At 36.2% G+C, this 17942-nt stretch overlaps 1 protein-coding gene across 5 annotated transcripts in view; it reads left to right on the forward strand.

The window, feature by feature from the left end:
• LOC134529312 (bestrophin-2-like) overlaps positions 1–17942 on the forward strand; it is a 306594-nt gene that overhangs the window by 103184 nt on the left and 185468 nt on the right. For 4 of the 5 annotated variants that reach the window (XM_063363240.1, XM_063363239.1, XM_063363243.1 and 1 more), the window contains one exon: positions 1380–1514. In XM_063363240.1, coding sequence (XP_063219310.1) covers positions 1380–1514 — 135 coding nt within the window. Of the gene's footprint in view, positions 1–1379; positions 1515–17942 lie in introns of those variants that run through there. The other variant, XM_063363241.1, reaches the window with a different exon arrangement.

Raw genomic sequence — 17942 nt, forward strand, 5'->3', positions numbered from 1 at the left:
ACCCGCCAGATCCCAAATGGATTTTTCGCAAATTGGAGACGTTGTAGCCTCCTTAGAACCACATCTTGAGAAATTATATCGGCGCGCACACCAAAGACACACAGCGAGGATGCAGAGGGTTTACGAGTTTGGTCTTGACCTTTCTAACAGCGTAGAAGTACATATAGTAGTGTGTAGGACAGCGTTCATGGCGGGGAATTATAAACAAAATTCCAATTACTGGTTTATTGAAAAAAAGGTAAACTATTAACACTAGGCTTAACAAGGCTCGCATAAAGACTCACGAATGCAGGTACACAGACCGCTCATACAAATAGTCAATTAGGCAAAGACAACAAGCATCAATAGACATAGTAAGTGTAGAAAATAAAATAATATAACGAATTATTACCTATCATCAATACCATTGGGCAAAAAAAATTAAACGCCACACTGAGCCTTACCCACTCCCTTCCCAAACAGGGAGACTTCCTATTGTATGTAGACCATACGCCCTTGTTTTGGAGTTTATCTTTGATTGGCCTGGCAACTCGCCTCTGGAGGTGGGGTTTAACTTCAACGTCTCTTTGAAAAGAAATGAGGTTGTGAATTTTTTGAGTGTACACCAGAAAAAAAAACTAATATATATTACATTGCACAGCGGTACAAAAGCATCTAATATCCATTAGAGATGCCTAACACAATTTGCGCCCCAAGCATAACCACAAATACTTAACAAATAGTCTCGTGTCCACACACACTCTTAACTTCGCGTGTTCACTGTTTGTATCAGTGTCTGTATCACGCATCAATGCACAATAATCACTCTCTCCAAATGCAAAAGAGCAAACATCCAACTAGCTACTTACCCACTGACTAACTAACCAACTCACTGTCTAATTCTCTTCAAATTATATGGACTCATTGGGACTCATTAATTAACACATTCACATCCAACTAATCGTTAGGTACAATTATCATTCGATGTTTATATTTATCCAAACAGCTTGGCTTAAATGTTCACCCGGAGATAATTTTATCATAACATCTTAAGAATTACTTAACATCATAGAGAATATTCTTCTATGTTGAAGAAGCCACATGAGGATGCTTGATCCCCTTGGCATGCTTCCCAGTAGGCACCGAAGCTATCACGGTTATTCTTCGATACTTAGTCGTACGGAGAAAGGGGATGGGGGAAAACACTCATCTTGGAAAAAAAATCCGTGCTCCGCGCGAACTAGTTCACAAGGATTGCCCTGTACTTAGTAAAAATTAATAAAATTATCTTGACCTAAATATACCTTCTCTCTGAGCATGCGAGAAACAAAGTATTTAATTTAATTTTAATTTCATTTTGTGATTGTAATTGTTTAAATGTGATGACTCTGATTCCACAGATTGTTCGAGAAGGCGGTGATGTACTGTGATACCTTTATCAATCTCATTCCACTGTCGTTTGTGCTGGGATTCTACGTTTCCTATGTTGCTTCGCGTTGGTGGCAGCAGTACATGGCTATCCCTTGGCCTGACAAGTATGTAAAAATGTTTTTATTACACATTAAGTTTTACTTTTTGTTAAATTACAGAGGCACGAAAATTTCAATTTTTTTTTCTTAGCTATAATTTATTTCCTTTACATATTATAGACACTGACGCGACCAGAAGTTCTTCATTGTTTTTACTTGAATGCATATGTTTCGACCACAATTATTGTCCTGGGTTTTTGTGAGCTAGGGTCAGTAGTATACAAATGTATTTCCAAGCCCTGGAAACGTAGTGACAATGGAGAATGGGGTCTGCCATCGAAGATTCTGACGTCACGGTGGCTATCTTGGACTCAAAATTACTCAAATATTACTCAAAATGACTCAAAATTCTTAAAAATTGCCCTATTTGAAAAGGACAAATTACCGTTTTTAGGGAAAATTTACAGTTTTATTCCTCCAAAATTCAAAAATTAGAAAATTCGAAAAACCTCAAATTACTTAGGCCTTAGAAAGAACCAAAATTCCCCAACAATGCTTACATTCCCATGAGCAACCCTCCAATAAGCCTTTGACCTTAACTTTGATGTCGACCATAAACTTGAAATCTTTAATTTTCGACCAAAAAATAAAAAAATAAAAATAAAAATAATAGCTTGCTTAAACGATTTCGTTCCTCGGTTCGATTCTCGGCGAGAGTAAAAATGTAATTTATTAAAAATTAAAAATAAATCATAATTATGATTCAATTAAAATTAGATAAATCCTTGCTTACATTACGCCCACCAGCTTGGTTTTTAGAATGTTGCACTTTACGTTATGGCAACCATTTTGAAAATCCAGAAATATTAAGCTAAAAAATCGGGAAAAATTTTTAAATTAATAAAAGTAATTAATAAACACTTTAATAAAAACATTCCGCAATCTTGATTATGACAAAACGATTGTTATCTTGAAAATCCGTATTTTTATGCTAGGAAATCAAGAATAATTTAAAAAATTTACTATAAAATTAATAAAAAATTAATTAAATTCAAGCAAACTTCTTGTATTAAGACATTATGACCACAATCTTGAAAATACGTTATAATTATCCAAAAAATTTGGAAAAAAATTTAAAAATTATAAAAAAAATTATTTAATCAATTTTTATAAAATTTTAATTTAAAAAAGCCCTTACATCATGGAGTATTCAATTCTAACCTAGAGAGGACAAAATAATAATGATGACAGATCCTTCCTCTACGGAAGCCACTGGCAGAATGACCAACCACCAATAATGCAAAATAGTGTGACGTCATGCCCGGAATCTTGCTTTCGTCTGCTAGTGGCTGCCATATTATTTCGTCAGCTGGTAGCCACATAATTGTTTTCGTCTGCTAAAGGTAGCTACATTGTTTTCATCTGCTGAAGGTAGCCATTATGTTTTCTTCTGGTAGAGTGCGCCACCACCATGTTAATTTAATTTTTACCCACTAGAGTTCAGTGACGCCTGCCATCTTGACAGTTGAGTGCCATCTTGGAAAGTCGAAATTATTTAGCTAGAAATTCGTGAGATATTCCAAAATTCATCAAAAAACCACTAACTAATATACTGATTAGTTCGATCTGTTCCTGTCCTTGGTTCAATACTTGATCGATACAAAAAATTAATTTTATGGAAAAAAAAATATTAGTTTCAGTAAATATGATGTACATTCCTCAAATAGAATTAAATACCTCTACTACCAGTCTCCAGTAAGCCGATGAACATATTGGCTGTCATATATAAATTCTGTAATTATTCAGCTAGAATTTCGGAAAAAATTCCATAAATAATTAAAAAATGAATCATAAAATAATGATCAACTTAATCGAATTCCCTACTTTGTTCGATTCACAGTCAGAGATAATATTAACTTAAACATAAAATAATCATGTATTCTGTTTCCCATTTGCTTTTTTGGAGTTTATTAATAATTCTCTTTACGAAAAACGACTCTAAACAAGATACCCTTCCGACGAAATAAATACGTTGTCGCTATGCCTACCATAGAAGTCTAATATATAGATAATTAGAATACCTTCCAACCTGATTTGAACAATGGTAGGCATATAGACCAAGTGTCTTCGGACCACGAGGCCAGGCAATAAACAATGTCAGGCTAAAGACCAGATGTCTCCGAACCACAAAGCAAATCACCTGACTACAGACATAACGATTCAATATCAACAGTAGGTTGCGATCGTCAATGTAATGTAGGATACAATGACTCCAAATGTCTTCGCTTCCAACTGTCATTGGGTCCAACTGTCACTGGCTCCAAATATCTTTGGCTCCATCAGTATTTAGTTCAACTGTATTCGGCTCCAAACGTTATTGGCTCCAACAGTTTTTGGATTCAAATGTAATTTGTTACAAAATACATTAGCTCCAAACGTCTTTAGTTCCAACAGCACCAACTACCACAAAGCATATTTGTTCCAAGAGCTCCAAAGCTCCAAATACTCCAACAAATCCAATGCTCCAATTTCTCCATCTACATTTGGCTGCAACTGATTTATTTGCAATTTTTTATTCAATTGGCCTGTTTGCTGGGATGACTATTATTATGCTCCATTTTTACAGTCAATGGTGATGATTTTTACATATATAATTTAGAAGCTATATTATGAGAAATGGAATTATATAGAAATCAAATATCGAGAAATATAATAATCACTTTTAAAATCCAATATGTATATAATTTTTTTTAATTTTGTACTTTTTCAAGTAATACAAGTCATTATTGTATGTAGCCAGCTTCCTCAGTTCTTTGAGTATGTAGGATACTTCTTTGATGTGCGAGTAGTTTTCTGCACAAAGCAAAGCAAGTAGAAGTCTTAACCTGTCGACCAATATGTTGAATATTCCCATCATGCGTAATTAATCTCTTCTGCCGCTATCATCTTTCTTGCATGTTTATAATAAATATTATTAAGATCTCTGGAGTCTTCTGTTTTAATGCAAGACTCAAGGACACTTTCGTCAACGAACCAGTGATCATCGCAAGCTTAATACTAATGATTTATTTAACACTACCCGTTTGCTCCTGATTATTCATGGCGAGACTTCTGCTGATATTTTCCGAGTTTTTTTTCGTTATTCTTGAGAAAACAATCTCTGCATTTTCTTTTTAGATAAGCGATTTTATTCAGAGTTTCGTTTACTACACTATCGTGCAAGACTTCTCCTTTTGATGCCTAGAGAAGCCCTGCTTCTCTTGCGATTGACAGAGGGCATCCCGCATCCCACATAAAAAATAATAATATTTAACACAACACAACACATGGCGCCGTATGTTGGTTAAAAGCAAAACTATTTGCGAGAAGTTTCTTGTATGAGATAAATACCTCTCACTGATGAAAAATTAGCAAAATTTTTATTTAAGTAACTGTTCTAATTTAAAACTCTCAGTTTGCAGCTAGCATTAGTCGCAGAAGCCAACTTGTATACTGGTTCGTTTTCGGTTGCTGTATCAAAAAGACATTGCTTTAGATGCGGTAAGGAGTTTATCTTGAGAAAAAATGATAAATGTCATGAAAGAAGCAAGTGTATTTTAAGGCAAGACAAAAAAAATAGTTGCCGTCAGTGTCAGAAATCCCTTGGTAGAAGATATTTCATGAATAAATATTAAAAATCCTGTACAACTAAGCTGACTAAAGATAACAAGGACAGGTATACAACACCGACGAAGTGGAACGAAGGCAAATTATGAGACGACAGTAATGATTATGAAGTTTGTAAAAATGCTAATACTAAAAATACTTTACTATTTATTGAACATAACTTAAATTTTATAACTAATGGATAAAGTAGTATCTTCATGGGAAATCAAAAGACATTTACACCAAATTCTAGTCGTCTCCATGAAAATGCGAACAACCGAGAACGGCCTGGAGCTGACATCATCGAAGCTCACAAGGTCAAAGACTGTGATGAAGCGTTGAGACCAAAACGTTGGAAAAGATATGTTGAATAAATTATTCTGATTAAGCTTGCGATGATCACTGTGTCGATGACGAAAATGTCCTTGAGTCGTGCGTTAAAACAGAAGACTCCAGAGATCTTAATAATATTTATTATAAACATGCAAGAAAGATGATAGCGGCAGAAGAGATTAATTACGCATGATGGGAATATTCAACATATTGGTCGACAGGTTAAGACTTCTACTTGCTTTGCTTTGTGCAGAAAACTTTTCGCACATCAAAAAAGTATCCTACATACTCAAAGAACTGAGGAAGCTGGCTACATACAATAACGACTTGTATTACTTGCAAAAGTACAAAATTAAAAAAAATATATATGTTGGATTTTAAAAGTGATTATTATATTTCTCGACATTTGATTTCTATATAATTCCATTTCTCATAATATAGCTTCTAAATTAAATATGTAAAAATCATCACCATTACTGTCAAAATAGAGCATAATAAGTAATAGTCATCCCATCAAACAAGCCAATTGGATCAAAAAATGCAAATAAAATCAGCAGATGGAGCAGTTGGAGCACTTAGAGCCATTAGAGCACTTAATGCTTTTGTAGCAGTTGGAGCACTTAGAGCAATTGGAGCACTTGGAGAAATGCTAGCTATTAGAGCTGTTGCAGTAATTGGAGCAATTGGAGATTGTTTGGCTCTTGAGCATTTGGAAAATTGGACTCTCTTGTAGCTGTTCGCCAATTGGAGCATTTTGATCCGTTGGAGCAATTTGAGCATTTGGAGCTTTCGAGCAATTGGATCTTTTGGAAATTGGGAGAATTGGAGCATTGTAGCTCTTGGAGCATTGGAGCTTTGGTGCTCTTGGAGCAATTTGTAGCATTGGAGCAGTTGGAGTTTTGGAGCACTTGGAGCTTCTGGAGCTACAGACTTTTGGAGCTAAAGACTGTTATAGCCAATTACTTTTTTAGCCAATGACATTTGAAATCAAAGAATGTTGGAGCCAATAACATTTGGAGACGAAGACAGTTGGAGCTAAAGACAGTTGGAGCTAAAGACTGATGAAGCCAAAGTCATTTGGAGATAAACACTGTTGGAGCCAAATACAGTTGGAGCTAATGACTGTTAAAGGCAAAGACAGTAGGAAGCAAAGACATTTGGAGTCATTTTATCCTACCGTACATTGACGATCGCATCTTCCTGTTGTTTCTGGATCGTTATTTCTGTAGTCAGGTCGATTGGCTTTGTGGTTCGCAGACATCTGGTCTATAGCCTGACATTGTATATTTCCTGGCCTCGTGGTCCGAAGACACTTGGTCTATACGCCTAACATAGTACAAGAGTTGGTTGGAAGGTATTCCAAGAATCAAAAAATTAGACATACATTGTAAGCATTATTTATTTAGTTTGACAGGTATCTTGTTTAGTCTTTTCCGTAGAGAAAATGATTAATAAACTCCACATAAGGTAATAGGAATTAGAATAAAAAATTTATTTTAAGTTTTATTTACTATTTTCACTGACTGTGAATCGAACTAAGGACGGGAATTGATGGAGTCAATAATTTTTTAATGATTATTTTTTTTATTTGGAATTTTTCTCGAGTGTCTTGCTCAATAATTACACACACACACACACACACCAACATACACACACACACACACACACATATATATATATATATATATATATGTTTTCATCGGCTTACTTGAGACTGGTAGTAGAGGAATTTAAGCCTCATTTAAGACTTTCCATTTTATTGTTGAAATTAATTTTTTCCATAAAATTGAAATTTTGTATCGATCAAGTATCGAACCAAGTACAGGAACCAATCGAATCAATCGGTATATTAATGAGTGATTTTTTGATGAAAGTTCGGATTTATTTAGAATTTTAAGCTAAATAATTACGAATTTCCAAGATGGCAGGCTTCAAGTAATACACGATTACTGTGATCTAGCGGGTAAAAATTAAAGTAACATGGTGATAGCGCACTCTAACAGATGAAAACTAAATGGCGACCTTCAGCAGACGAAAACAAGATGGCGGACGTGGTGTCATACTATCTGGCGATATATATTTCTTGGCATTAGTGGTGGGAGGGCAGTCTGCTGGTGGCTTCCGTGGAGGAAGGGTCTGTCGTCATTTTTCTTTTGTCCTCACCAGGTTCGAAATGAATACACCATGACGTAAGTGCTTTTTTAATTAAAATTTTATGAAAATCTCATTAGTTTATTTTTTCTAATTTTTAATTTTTTCCTTAATTTTTTGGATAATAATAACTGATTTTTAATATGGTGGCCGTGGCGTCATAACCAAAGATGGCGGATTGTTTTCATTCAAATTGTTATTAATGTTTTCATACATTTTGAAATTGTTCCCTATTTCCTAACATAAAAAAATACGGATTATCAAGTTGGCAGTCGTGATGTCATAATTCAACATGGTGGAATGTTTTTATTATAACATTTATTTATTTTTATTAATTTAAAATTTTTTCCCGATTATATAGTGTAATATTTCCGGATGTTCAAAATGGTGGGTGCAACGTAAGAAATGATTTTTTCTAATTTTAATTGAATTGTAATTATGGTTTTTTTATTTTAATTTTAATAAATTACTTGTTTACTCTCACTGGGAAGCGAACCGAAGAACGAATCGATTAAGTTACTAAAAATTTAAAGTAAGCTATTATTATTATTTTTATTTTTTGGTCGAAAATTAAAGATTTCAAGTTTAGGTCAAGATCAAAATCAAGGTCAAATGCTCATTGGAGGTTTGCTCATGGGGAATTTAAACCTTATTGGGGGATTTTGGTTCTTTCTTAGGCAAAAGTAATATGAGGTTTTTAGAATTTCGAATTTTTGAATTTTTGAGGAATAAAATCGTAAATTTTCCTTAAATACGGTAATTTTTCGTTTTAAAATAGGGCAATTTTTAGAACTTTTGAGTAATTTTGAGTGATTTTTTTTAGTATTTTGAGTGCAAGATGGCCACCGTGACGTCAGAATTGACGATGGCCAACCCCATTCTCTATCCTAACTCCGACTCCAGGGCTCGGAAATACATTTGAGTACTACTAGGGTCGTCCACAGTTTGTCTAAATAATTGTGGTCCAATCATGAAAAAAAGTCTTTTCTTCCAATGAGTATGCAAAATCTTCGTGCTTCTATAAGTGACATTTCACACCATGGTCAGGATATATTTATATAATTAAGTAAAGAATGACATGAATAATTTTTTAAATTGTGTTTTTTTATTTGTAATTTATTAAAATACACTGTTATAACAAAAAATATTTAAAACTTTTCTGTTGATTGCTACTGCTTAACATTTTAGGCCTCTCACAAACAAAAACTACAAGGAAAAAAGGTATTGTAGTAATAATCTAATATTGGTATCCACAGACCAGCTAGACTTTTAGAAAATGAATAGTCATCAAATGGACTGTCGGTGTCATAGAAAAATTGTTAACACAGACTGTGCTTTTGGTATGGTTCTTACAGAACAGGCTGTAAAATAGTTTTCTCAACAACAATACAGTAAGCATTAATGAATACAATATTGTTTCTTTTAGCTGCTCATTATAGTGCAAATGAGTAAACTATTTTTACAACGTAGTATTCTGAAATTAGAACAATTAGGCTGGTTATGGTTTCTAAATATTTTTTTGAGGCCACATAAATATTCACTGTTGCAGTAGAATCGTTTCTTTCCAAAATAATCAAAGGCCATATTTATAATAACATACGTTCGTAGCTGAAACAACCATTTAATATTTTAGCAAATTCATTTTAAAACAAAATAGCATCAGCATTGTTATATTTATGCGTAAACTGAAGGACTTATATTTCCGTTCAGGTAGAAACTACTGTTTTTTTTTATTAGTCTCATTATTATTTGTTTTTGACTAAGGTCATTTTGTAAAGGCTCGTTTGAGTTCCAATATTCAATTAGTAGTATAGGAATAGGCGTCCGAGATCTAAATCCTGGGTGTGGATTGAAGATTGTTTACATTGTGAAGTCACGGCGGCCATCTTGAATATGTGTGACCTTGACCTTTTACCTTGACCTTGAAAATGGACACTCAAAACATCACAATATTCGCCAAAATGTTCATTTTTGTGGAAATAAATTCCGCCAAAAAATCTCAAAAAATTCCACAATTCGAAAATTAGGATTTCGAAAATCCTCAAAAGTCGTTTTGCCCTAGAGAGATCCCAAATTCCTAGAAATGGCTTAAGCATCTATGTCTAAAGCCTCCGGTAAGCCATTTCTAGGAATAAGGATACCAGGACCGTCATCTGAGATTACGACGTCACCGTTGCAATTTCCATTACGTCCGCCATCTTTAAAATCTTTATTTATCATCCGATTTTAATAAAAAAAATTATAAAATTAAAAAATTTAATTAATAAAATTTTAATAAAAAATTTAAAAAATTAACTTTTACTAAATGGAGCTAGGAGTCCTCGGTTCGAACCCGGTGAGGGCAAAAATAAATAAAAATGGCGACTGATCCTTCCTCCAAGAAAGTCGCTGGCATACTGACCCCCGCCACTTATGTCAAAGTATACATCGTCACCTAGTATGACGTCATGTCCGCCATCTTGTCCTCGTCTGCTGGAAGCCATCATCATGTTATCGTCTGCTAAAGTGCGCTGACACCATGTTAGTTTAATTCGTACCCGCTAAAGTGCAGTAATCATTTATTATTATTGCTGTGACACCCGCCATCTTGTCATTTTAGCCGCCATCTTGGAATAGTGTAATTATTTAGCTAGAAATTAGGGAAAAATTTTAAAAATCATCAAAAAAATTAATCAATCGAATTAAATAATAAAAATCTTTAAAAAACACCGTTGCACTTTTCTTTACTACAGGCATCTTGAAAATCCGTAATTTCAATGCTAGAAATTCGGGAAAAAATCAAAAATTCATAAAAAAATTCACTCATTAAAGTAATGATTGATTCGAGACTTGGTTCGATCCCTGGCCGATACAAATAATCTTAATTTTTATGTAAAAATACCTCAAAAACATCAGGTTCGGAAATAAAACACCACAAGTTCTTATACAAAGTAAATTTTAACACTTAATTTCTATTTTACTACAGTATCACCTGCAAAGGTTAGCAATCTTACAAACATTTAGGTCCGTATAGGCGTGAAATGACTACCGTAAAACGGGGCTACTTTGACATGTTTTGGAAGTTTTTTGGTGGTTACATTTTTTTAACATCCAAAATTAATTATATATTTGATCCAACAGAACAATGTGTTCATTGGCTATCCAATTCATATCAATATTACTCCCCACTAGTCCCCCAAAATTTTATTTATATTTTTAAAAAAGTGTCAAAGTTACCCCGAGTGTGGGGTTACTTTGACAAGGCATTTAAATGCCACTGATGTCAAAGATCTAAAGCGTAAAGGTTTCTTTGACATTATTTAGATAAACAAATATTAATATTTTATACATTATACACAAAAATTAAAAGTAAAAACGAGTTTTTTAAAACAATTTATCATTTTTATTAAAGACTTATTTAACACAATAATACCAAACACTTAGGTTACAATTATAGGCACATAATCAGTCTTGCAATTATCTTTGAAATCATAATTAACATAAGCATTATTACAATCAACTTTAGTAATAAACGTAACAAATTTGTCAATATAAAAAGCTAAAATTAATTATTAATCCGTATCTTCGCACTCCATACATTCATAGGCAGGATTGGTTGAGCCTTTGTTACACATGCCACAAATCCATTTGTTGCAAGTGATGCAGCAAATCCAGTCAGCAGCATGGTGGTAGAATCTGAAGTCACACTTACAAATGTAACAGAGGTTGTCCTTGTTCTTGCCTTTCTTATTGCGCTTCTTTTTGCCCGTTATTTCCATCTTACGAGACAAATAACTTAGAGGAACACCTTCATCTGAAGAAGTCTGGTCAGTCTCAGGCAGAACCCGAGATGTTGAGGGAATTGATGTGAAGGTCGGGTCATCCTCGATAGCTGAGACAGTTTCAACTGAGACATCATTTTCCATTTCTGGAGCATCATCGAATGCTGGGACATCTTGGGTTGTTATAGAGATCTGTGTACCTGGTTTATGAACGACTTTCTTTCCTCTTCTGTGTCGAATTCTTTCAGAGTTGTAGCCCCTTGTCTCTTTTAAAAACTCCAGCAGACTGCTGTCGAGGACACGTCCAGACTCTTCTGAGCGATCTGCTGGAAGCTTTTTCAAAACGGCTTCCGGATCAAAAGGGCAAAGACCTGTAGTTCTGAAGGAGCTCTGTAGATTTTTTTTTATATTAGGAGCCAATGCATCCATCAATCTCTTTAGCAGCATGGGAAACTGTGGCTTTGGGATGGCGCCCCGTGTTCTTGATTCTTTTCTCCAGCTATCCAGAACCTTCCGCCATTGTTTCTTTAATGGTCCATAGATACCCACATCCAGTGGTTGCATCATGTGCGTCGAGTTAGGGATCAGAGTTGTAAAATAAATGTTGTTTTCTAGTGCAGTTTTGATGACTTCAGGTGAAAAATGAGACGCCAAATTGTCACCAATGACAACGACTTTTTCATTTTCTTCTCTGTGTTCCTTGATGTGCGGTAGCAATATTTTGAAGAACCATACTTCGAAGAGGTTCATATCAAACCAGCCGCTGCTGCTGTTCCTGTAAATAGTTTCAGGTGGCCCACCCAGTGTCCAGTTGTCGTAAAGGTGCTTCGATTTGTAGACAACCATGGGAGGAATCAAATGTCCTTCTGCTGTGCCACAGAACATGATGCTGATAGATGATTTTGAATGCTCCTGGACTCTTTCCACACGTTTGTGCCCTCGGCGTACTAGGACTTTTATCGCACCCGGGTCGTCTGTAATATTTGTCTCATCATAATTATAAATGAGAGCGGGACGTGTCTCCTCTAAAGCTGGTCTCAGATTCTCGAAAAACTCTTTTATCTCGTTAGGACCCACTGATGCCCTTGAAGTTTTGATGTTTGTGGCCAGTCTCTGCGTGAGGTTGTTCCGAGCTGCAAATTCGTTCACAAAGTCATAGCCTGGCAAATTGTCTTTCCACTGTTTTACAACTCTACCTTCCCTGTTGATAATCATTTGAACGATTGTTCGAATGTCAGCTTTTGTGAAAGGAAACCCCCAGTCTGCTAGTACACACAAGGTATCTGCTATTACTTTTTCACTCTGAGGTGTCAAAACAGTGGGGTGGCCTGGCTTTCCTTCGTGCTTGTGATGGATCCTGTTAAGAATTGTGGTCCTATTAATTTTGTATTTCTTGGCAGCACCTGCCTGAGTAAGTGTCCCCGCTCTCACTTCTGCAACAGCTTTAGCAAGGTCTTCATCACTATAATGTCTATAGTTTCGGGCACCGAGTTTTCTTTTATAAGTTCGCACCATTGTGACTCATCTGTAATGCAAATAAACACAAGGTTAACCTATAACAAATAGAAAAACCTTATATACCTACCACCGATTAAATCACATATGCACACATTTATATCTTAATCTACCAAAAAACTATATATGATTACGTAAATAATACTATAAACTTACCGAAAACTAAGCATCCAAACTGAACTAAGACGTATTTACGCACCACACTACAAACACTAACGACGAACACGCTCGGACTAGTCGGTGAGTCAGGTGATCGCAACACAACACACGCGCCCCCCTTACCGCGCCCCCCTCACCAAGCTACCCCCACCGCAACATGTCCCACTTCCCCCACCAACAACTCGTCCCACTTCCCCACTCCCCGCAGTAACCCATTCCCAGCACACACAGCACTCCCTTTCTGCCTCACAAGTCACGAGAATTCGCTCCGCACACGTTTACACCTTATTTTGGCACTCTGTTAAAGTAGCCCCAAAAACTGTCAAAGTTACCCTTAAAGTCAAAGTAACCCCGTTTTACGGTAATTCTTAGCTCCAATCGGTTTATACTAGACAGAGTCCAACCAGAACCTTTACAGACATAGTCCTCCTCTTCTTGACAGAGTTTCTGGATACCGTTTTTAACAGTTTGCTTGACATCCTTAGAACTGTAAATTACTGCAGCCGATGTCTTGAATGCACACTTCTTCACTTTATCATCGAACGGATACGGCTTTCCATATATACAGTTCAACCACAAGTTATATTTTAAAGGTCAGTTTGTTGCTACGTCATCAGTAAGCTGATTGATTATGTCCTGTCTGATATCATCAAGAAAATTACAAATTTCCTTTGACTCACTTTACGTACTTGGATAATAGAAGTCTTTCAACGCCCCACTAAATGCAGACTGTGCCAAGTAGAAGCCATTATCGTTTACTTGTAATGCACCGAACACAGTCTCAGGTTTATTTTCATGTTCAGACGTCATAGCAATCGGTTGCTGCACATCTGTTTTTTTGCTTGTACGCTCACGAGTCACCAATCTAAACCGAGGAGTCGAAATTTTTTACAGGTAGTTCAGCAGTAGGCACACAGACTTCACCTTTACATTTGTTCGCATGATGTCGCAAACTCTCAATTCGAGTAAACCATTTAAGGCACTCATCACAGCGAAACTTCATTCGAGAAGGATTCTTCTTGCATTTAATACGCTCATGTCTTCGTGCATCATGGGAAAATGCGAACGACGTATCACAGTAGCTGCAAGGATACCGTGGTGAAGAAGTTGAGCCTTTCAGACCTGATCCAGATACTGGCGTTGCAACAGTAGTATCATTTCCAGGCATACTTTTATGAACATCAATACATCGTTGTTTTATAGAAACCTTTACTTTCTGTCGCACAGCAGCGCCTTTACATGTCTTCAAGTGCGTTTTCATATTATCTTTTCTGGAAAAATGCTTATGACACTTCTCACAACCAAACATGTTGCGAGGAGGATTCTTAGCACATTCTCTCTTCTCGTGTCGACGAGCATTGCTGCTGTTTGAGAAAATCTTGTCGCAGTAACGACATCGATGTTCGTTAATTGTTGTCGATTCGCCATCCATTGAAGTCTCCATCGAGGGCGAAACAGCGTTTGGCGAGGTTTCCTGTACAGCCAGCACTAACGACATTAAAGTCTCTTCTGCTGGTGGTATCTCGACTGTTGAAGTCTCCTCCAGTGTCGACGTCGACGTTTCTAACGGGATCTGTTCAACCAACGTCGTCGCTGACGTCATGGTTCCTGTAGTCGATGGTACAACCTCCATCGAGTTCCACGTTAAAGACGGTAAAGATGCCATCGAGGTCTCAAGAACAACTAATAGACACGACTTATGCACCAGAAGAAACAAACTAGGTGATCCTACCACCGCCGACGTCAGTAACAAACTGAGCAACCTGCTGTCTAGGACTCGCTTATATACATGCACCGTATGGAATAATACGCTAGTCAAACAAGAACCATTTACAATAATACTAGAGTCAAATCTACATTTTAAAAAGAGGATCATATGATCGAAAAAAATTCGATGAGTTATGGTACGTTCTCGTCTCATTAATTCGATCTCTCCAATATACGCTAGGCTCCAAGAGCTACAATTACCGTCATCAGATCCATCTACATTTTGCTCCTATGCTTCAATTGACCATCAGCTTCAAGTGCTCCAACAGCTCCATCAGATCCAGCACATAATATACGCAATGTACGCCCAATACATGCAATTTACTTGCAATAAATGTAATGATCACACAGTACACACAGGAAACGGAACTTACACACAGGAAACGGAACGTACACACAGGAAACGGAACGTACATACAGTACACACAGGAAACGGAACGAACACACAGGAAACGGAATGATCACACATACAGTAGCGGAAACACAGGCTTAGTTGGAAATCAGAATACAAGAAATAAAACATACTTTTTTTTTTTAAATATAAATTATTTATTTATTTTTCAATAGTACACACATGACAGTTAAACAAATGATTACTGTATGTAGCCAGCTTTCCGCAGTTCTTTAAGTATGGACGATACTTCCTCGATATGCGAGTAGTTTCCTCTACGAACAGATGCCACTAACAGTCTTAGCCGGTCAACCAATATGTTTGGATCTTTCCATGATGTGTAACCATTCTCTTCTACCACTATCTTCCTTGCAAGTTTATAATAAATATTATGATCTCTGGTGTCTTCCGTTTTAACACCAACCGCAGGGTAACTTTCATCATCGAGCAATCTATCATCACAAGGCTGAACAGATTTATTTATTATAACACGTCGTTTCCATTGTTTCGGTCTCAGTACACCATCACAGTCTTCGATATTGTCTGCTCTAGATGCTTCAGCACAGTCTTCGATCACGTCGACAGTTTCAGAGTCACTGTAGCAATCACCGTATAAGGCATCGTCTTCACCCAGATTTCCGTAAGAACTCGATATCGTTGATGTCGAAGTGTCTTCATCGTCTTCATGCTTCCTTTTTAGGAGTCCATCATTTTTACAAAGTATGGAGGATATAATGAATATAGGCTTGAATGTATTCTCACTTTTTAAGGTGTTGATTCTTCCATTAGTTTCAGTCTTCCCGAAGCCATCATCATCCTTCAATTTATGTTCTTCGTCACGATCGGGTGAGCTAAGACCATCACGCTCAGGACAAGGTAAATTATTGTCGTAATGAAGATCACTCTTCTTTAGTCTAGTGGATCCATCAATGTCCTCTATGCCGTAAGTAGGCTTGGCTTTACATGTTCTACCATGTCTTTTTAAGCGGTCAATTCGTGTTAACAACCTGCTACATCTATTACAGCTTAACATTTTACGTAGTGGGTTTTTAGCACAATCATTCTTCTCATGGCGTCTAGCATTCATTCTCATGACAAAATCCTTGCGACAGTATGTACAGAGGCTTCCTTCCGATTCAGCTACAGATAACAAACCATGATCCATGGTAGCTTCTGTGACTAATGTTAGATACAAACTGTCAGTTTTTCCAATTGGAACCATTTCTTAAATAGAATTTTTTAAATATTTCATCAGCGAGATTTAAGTTATCGAATGCAAAGCAAATTGATGCAAGTAGTTCTGGCTGTTATCAACAGATGTCGACACATTTTTGCTTGCAGGTAAATATTATTTATTTTATGCGAGTTGCGGGATGCTCACTAACGATCGCAAAAGAAGGATGGCTTCGCTAAACACCAAGGAGAAGGAAGTTAGTCTTGCTTATTAGTGATTCTCAGATGTCTCAGAGCTTAATATTATATATGACTGAGTAATGGTATTTTCATTAGAATTCCAACTGATAAAAATATTACAAGTGATGATTTAGTAGCAGAAATTCAATTAATTAAATTGAACTCTGAATAAAATAACATGACTCATTAAGTAAAAAATCCTTCATGCTTAGATCGGTATCTCAGGAGCAACCAGGAGCACACGGAGAAAACCATCAAACTTACTGTCAAGAATAATCGGGAGTACATGGAGAAAACCATCAAAATATTGACAAGAATAATCGGGAGCACCCGTGGAAAACCGACACACACATTTCTTTGATATCAAAAAATCACAGAAAAAGTTTCAAAATAACAAAAAATAATAATAATAAATATAAAAAAATTACAAAAAATTCTGACAGCCTGTGAACTTCTCATTTGTTGAACAAGGATAAAGTTTTAGCACAATGTGATTGCTACAGTGACTCTGAAACTGTCGACGTGATCGAAGACTGTGCTGAAGCATTAGAGCAGACAATATCGAAGACTGTGATGGTGTACTGAGACCGAAACGATGGAAACGACATGTTATAATAAATAAATCTGATCAGCCTTGTGATGATAGATTGCTCGATGATGAAAGTTACCCTGAGGTTGGTGTTAAAACGGAAGAAACCAGAGATCATAATATTTATTATAAACTTGCAAGGAAGATGGTGGTAGAAGAGAATGGTTACACATCATGGAAAGATCCAAACATATTGGTTGACCGGCTAAGACTGTTGGTGGCATCTGTTCGTAGAGGAAACTACTCGCATATCGAGGAAGTATCGTTCATACTTAAAGAACTGCGGAAAGCTGGCTACATAAAATAATCATTTGTTTAACTGTCATGTGTGTACTATTGAAAAATAAATGAATTATTTATATTTAAAAAAAAAGTATGTTTTATTTCTTGTATTCTGATTTCCAACTAAGCCTGTGTTTCCGCTACTGTATGTGTGATCATTCCGTTTCCTGTGTGTTCGTTCCGTTTCCTGTGTGTTCGTTCCGTTTCCTGTGTGTACTGTATGTACGTTCCGTTTCCTGTGTGTACGTTCCGTTTCCTGTGTGTAAGTTCCGTTTCCTGTGTGTACTGTGTGATCATTACATTTATTGCAAGTAAATTGCATGTATTGCGCGTACATTGCGTATATTATGTGTTGGATCTGATGGAGCTGTTGGAGCACTTGAAGCTGATGGTCAATTGAAGCATAGGAGCAAAATGTAGATGGATCTGATGACGGTAATTGTAGCTCTTGGAGCCTAGCGTATATTGGAGAGATCGAATTAATGAGA

The sequence above is a fragment of the Bacillus rossius genome, chromosome 2 (genome assembly GCF_032445375.1).
Source record: "Bacillus rossius redtenbacheri isolate Brsri chromosome 2, Brsri_v3, whole genome shotgun sequence".
In the NCBI taxonomy this organism is placed as follows: Eukaryota; Metazoa; Arthropoda; class Insecta; order Phasmatodea; family Bacillidae; genus Bacillus; species Bacillus rossius.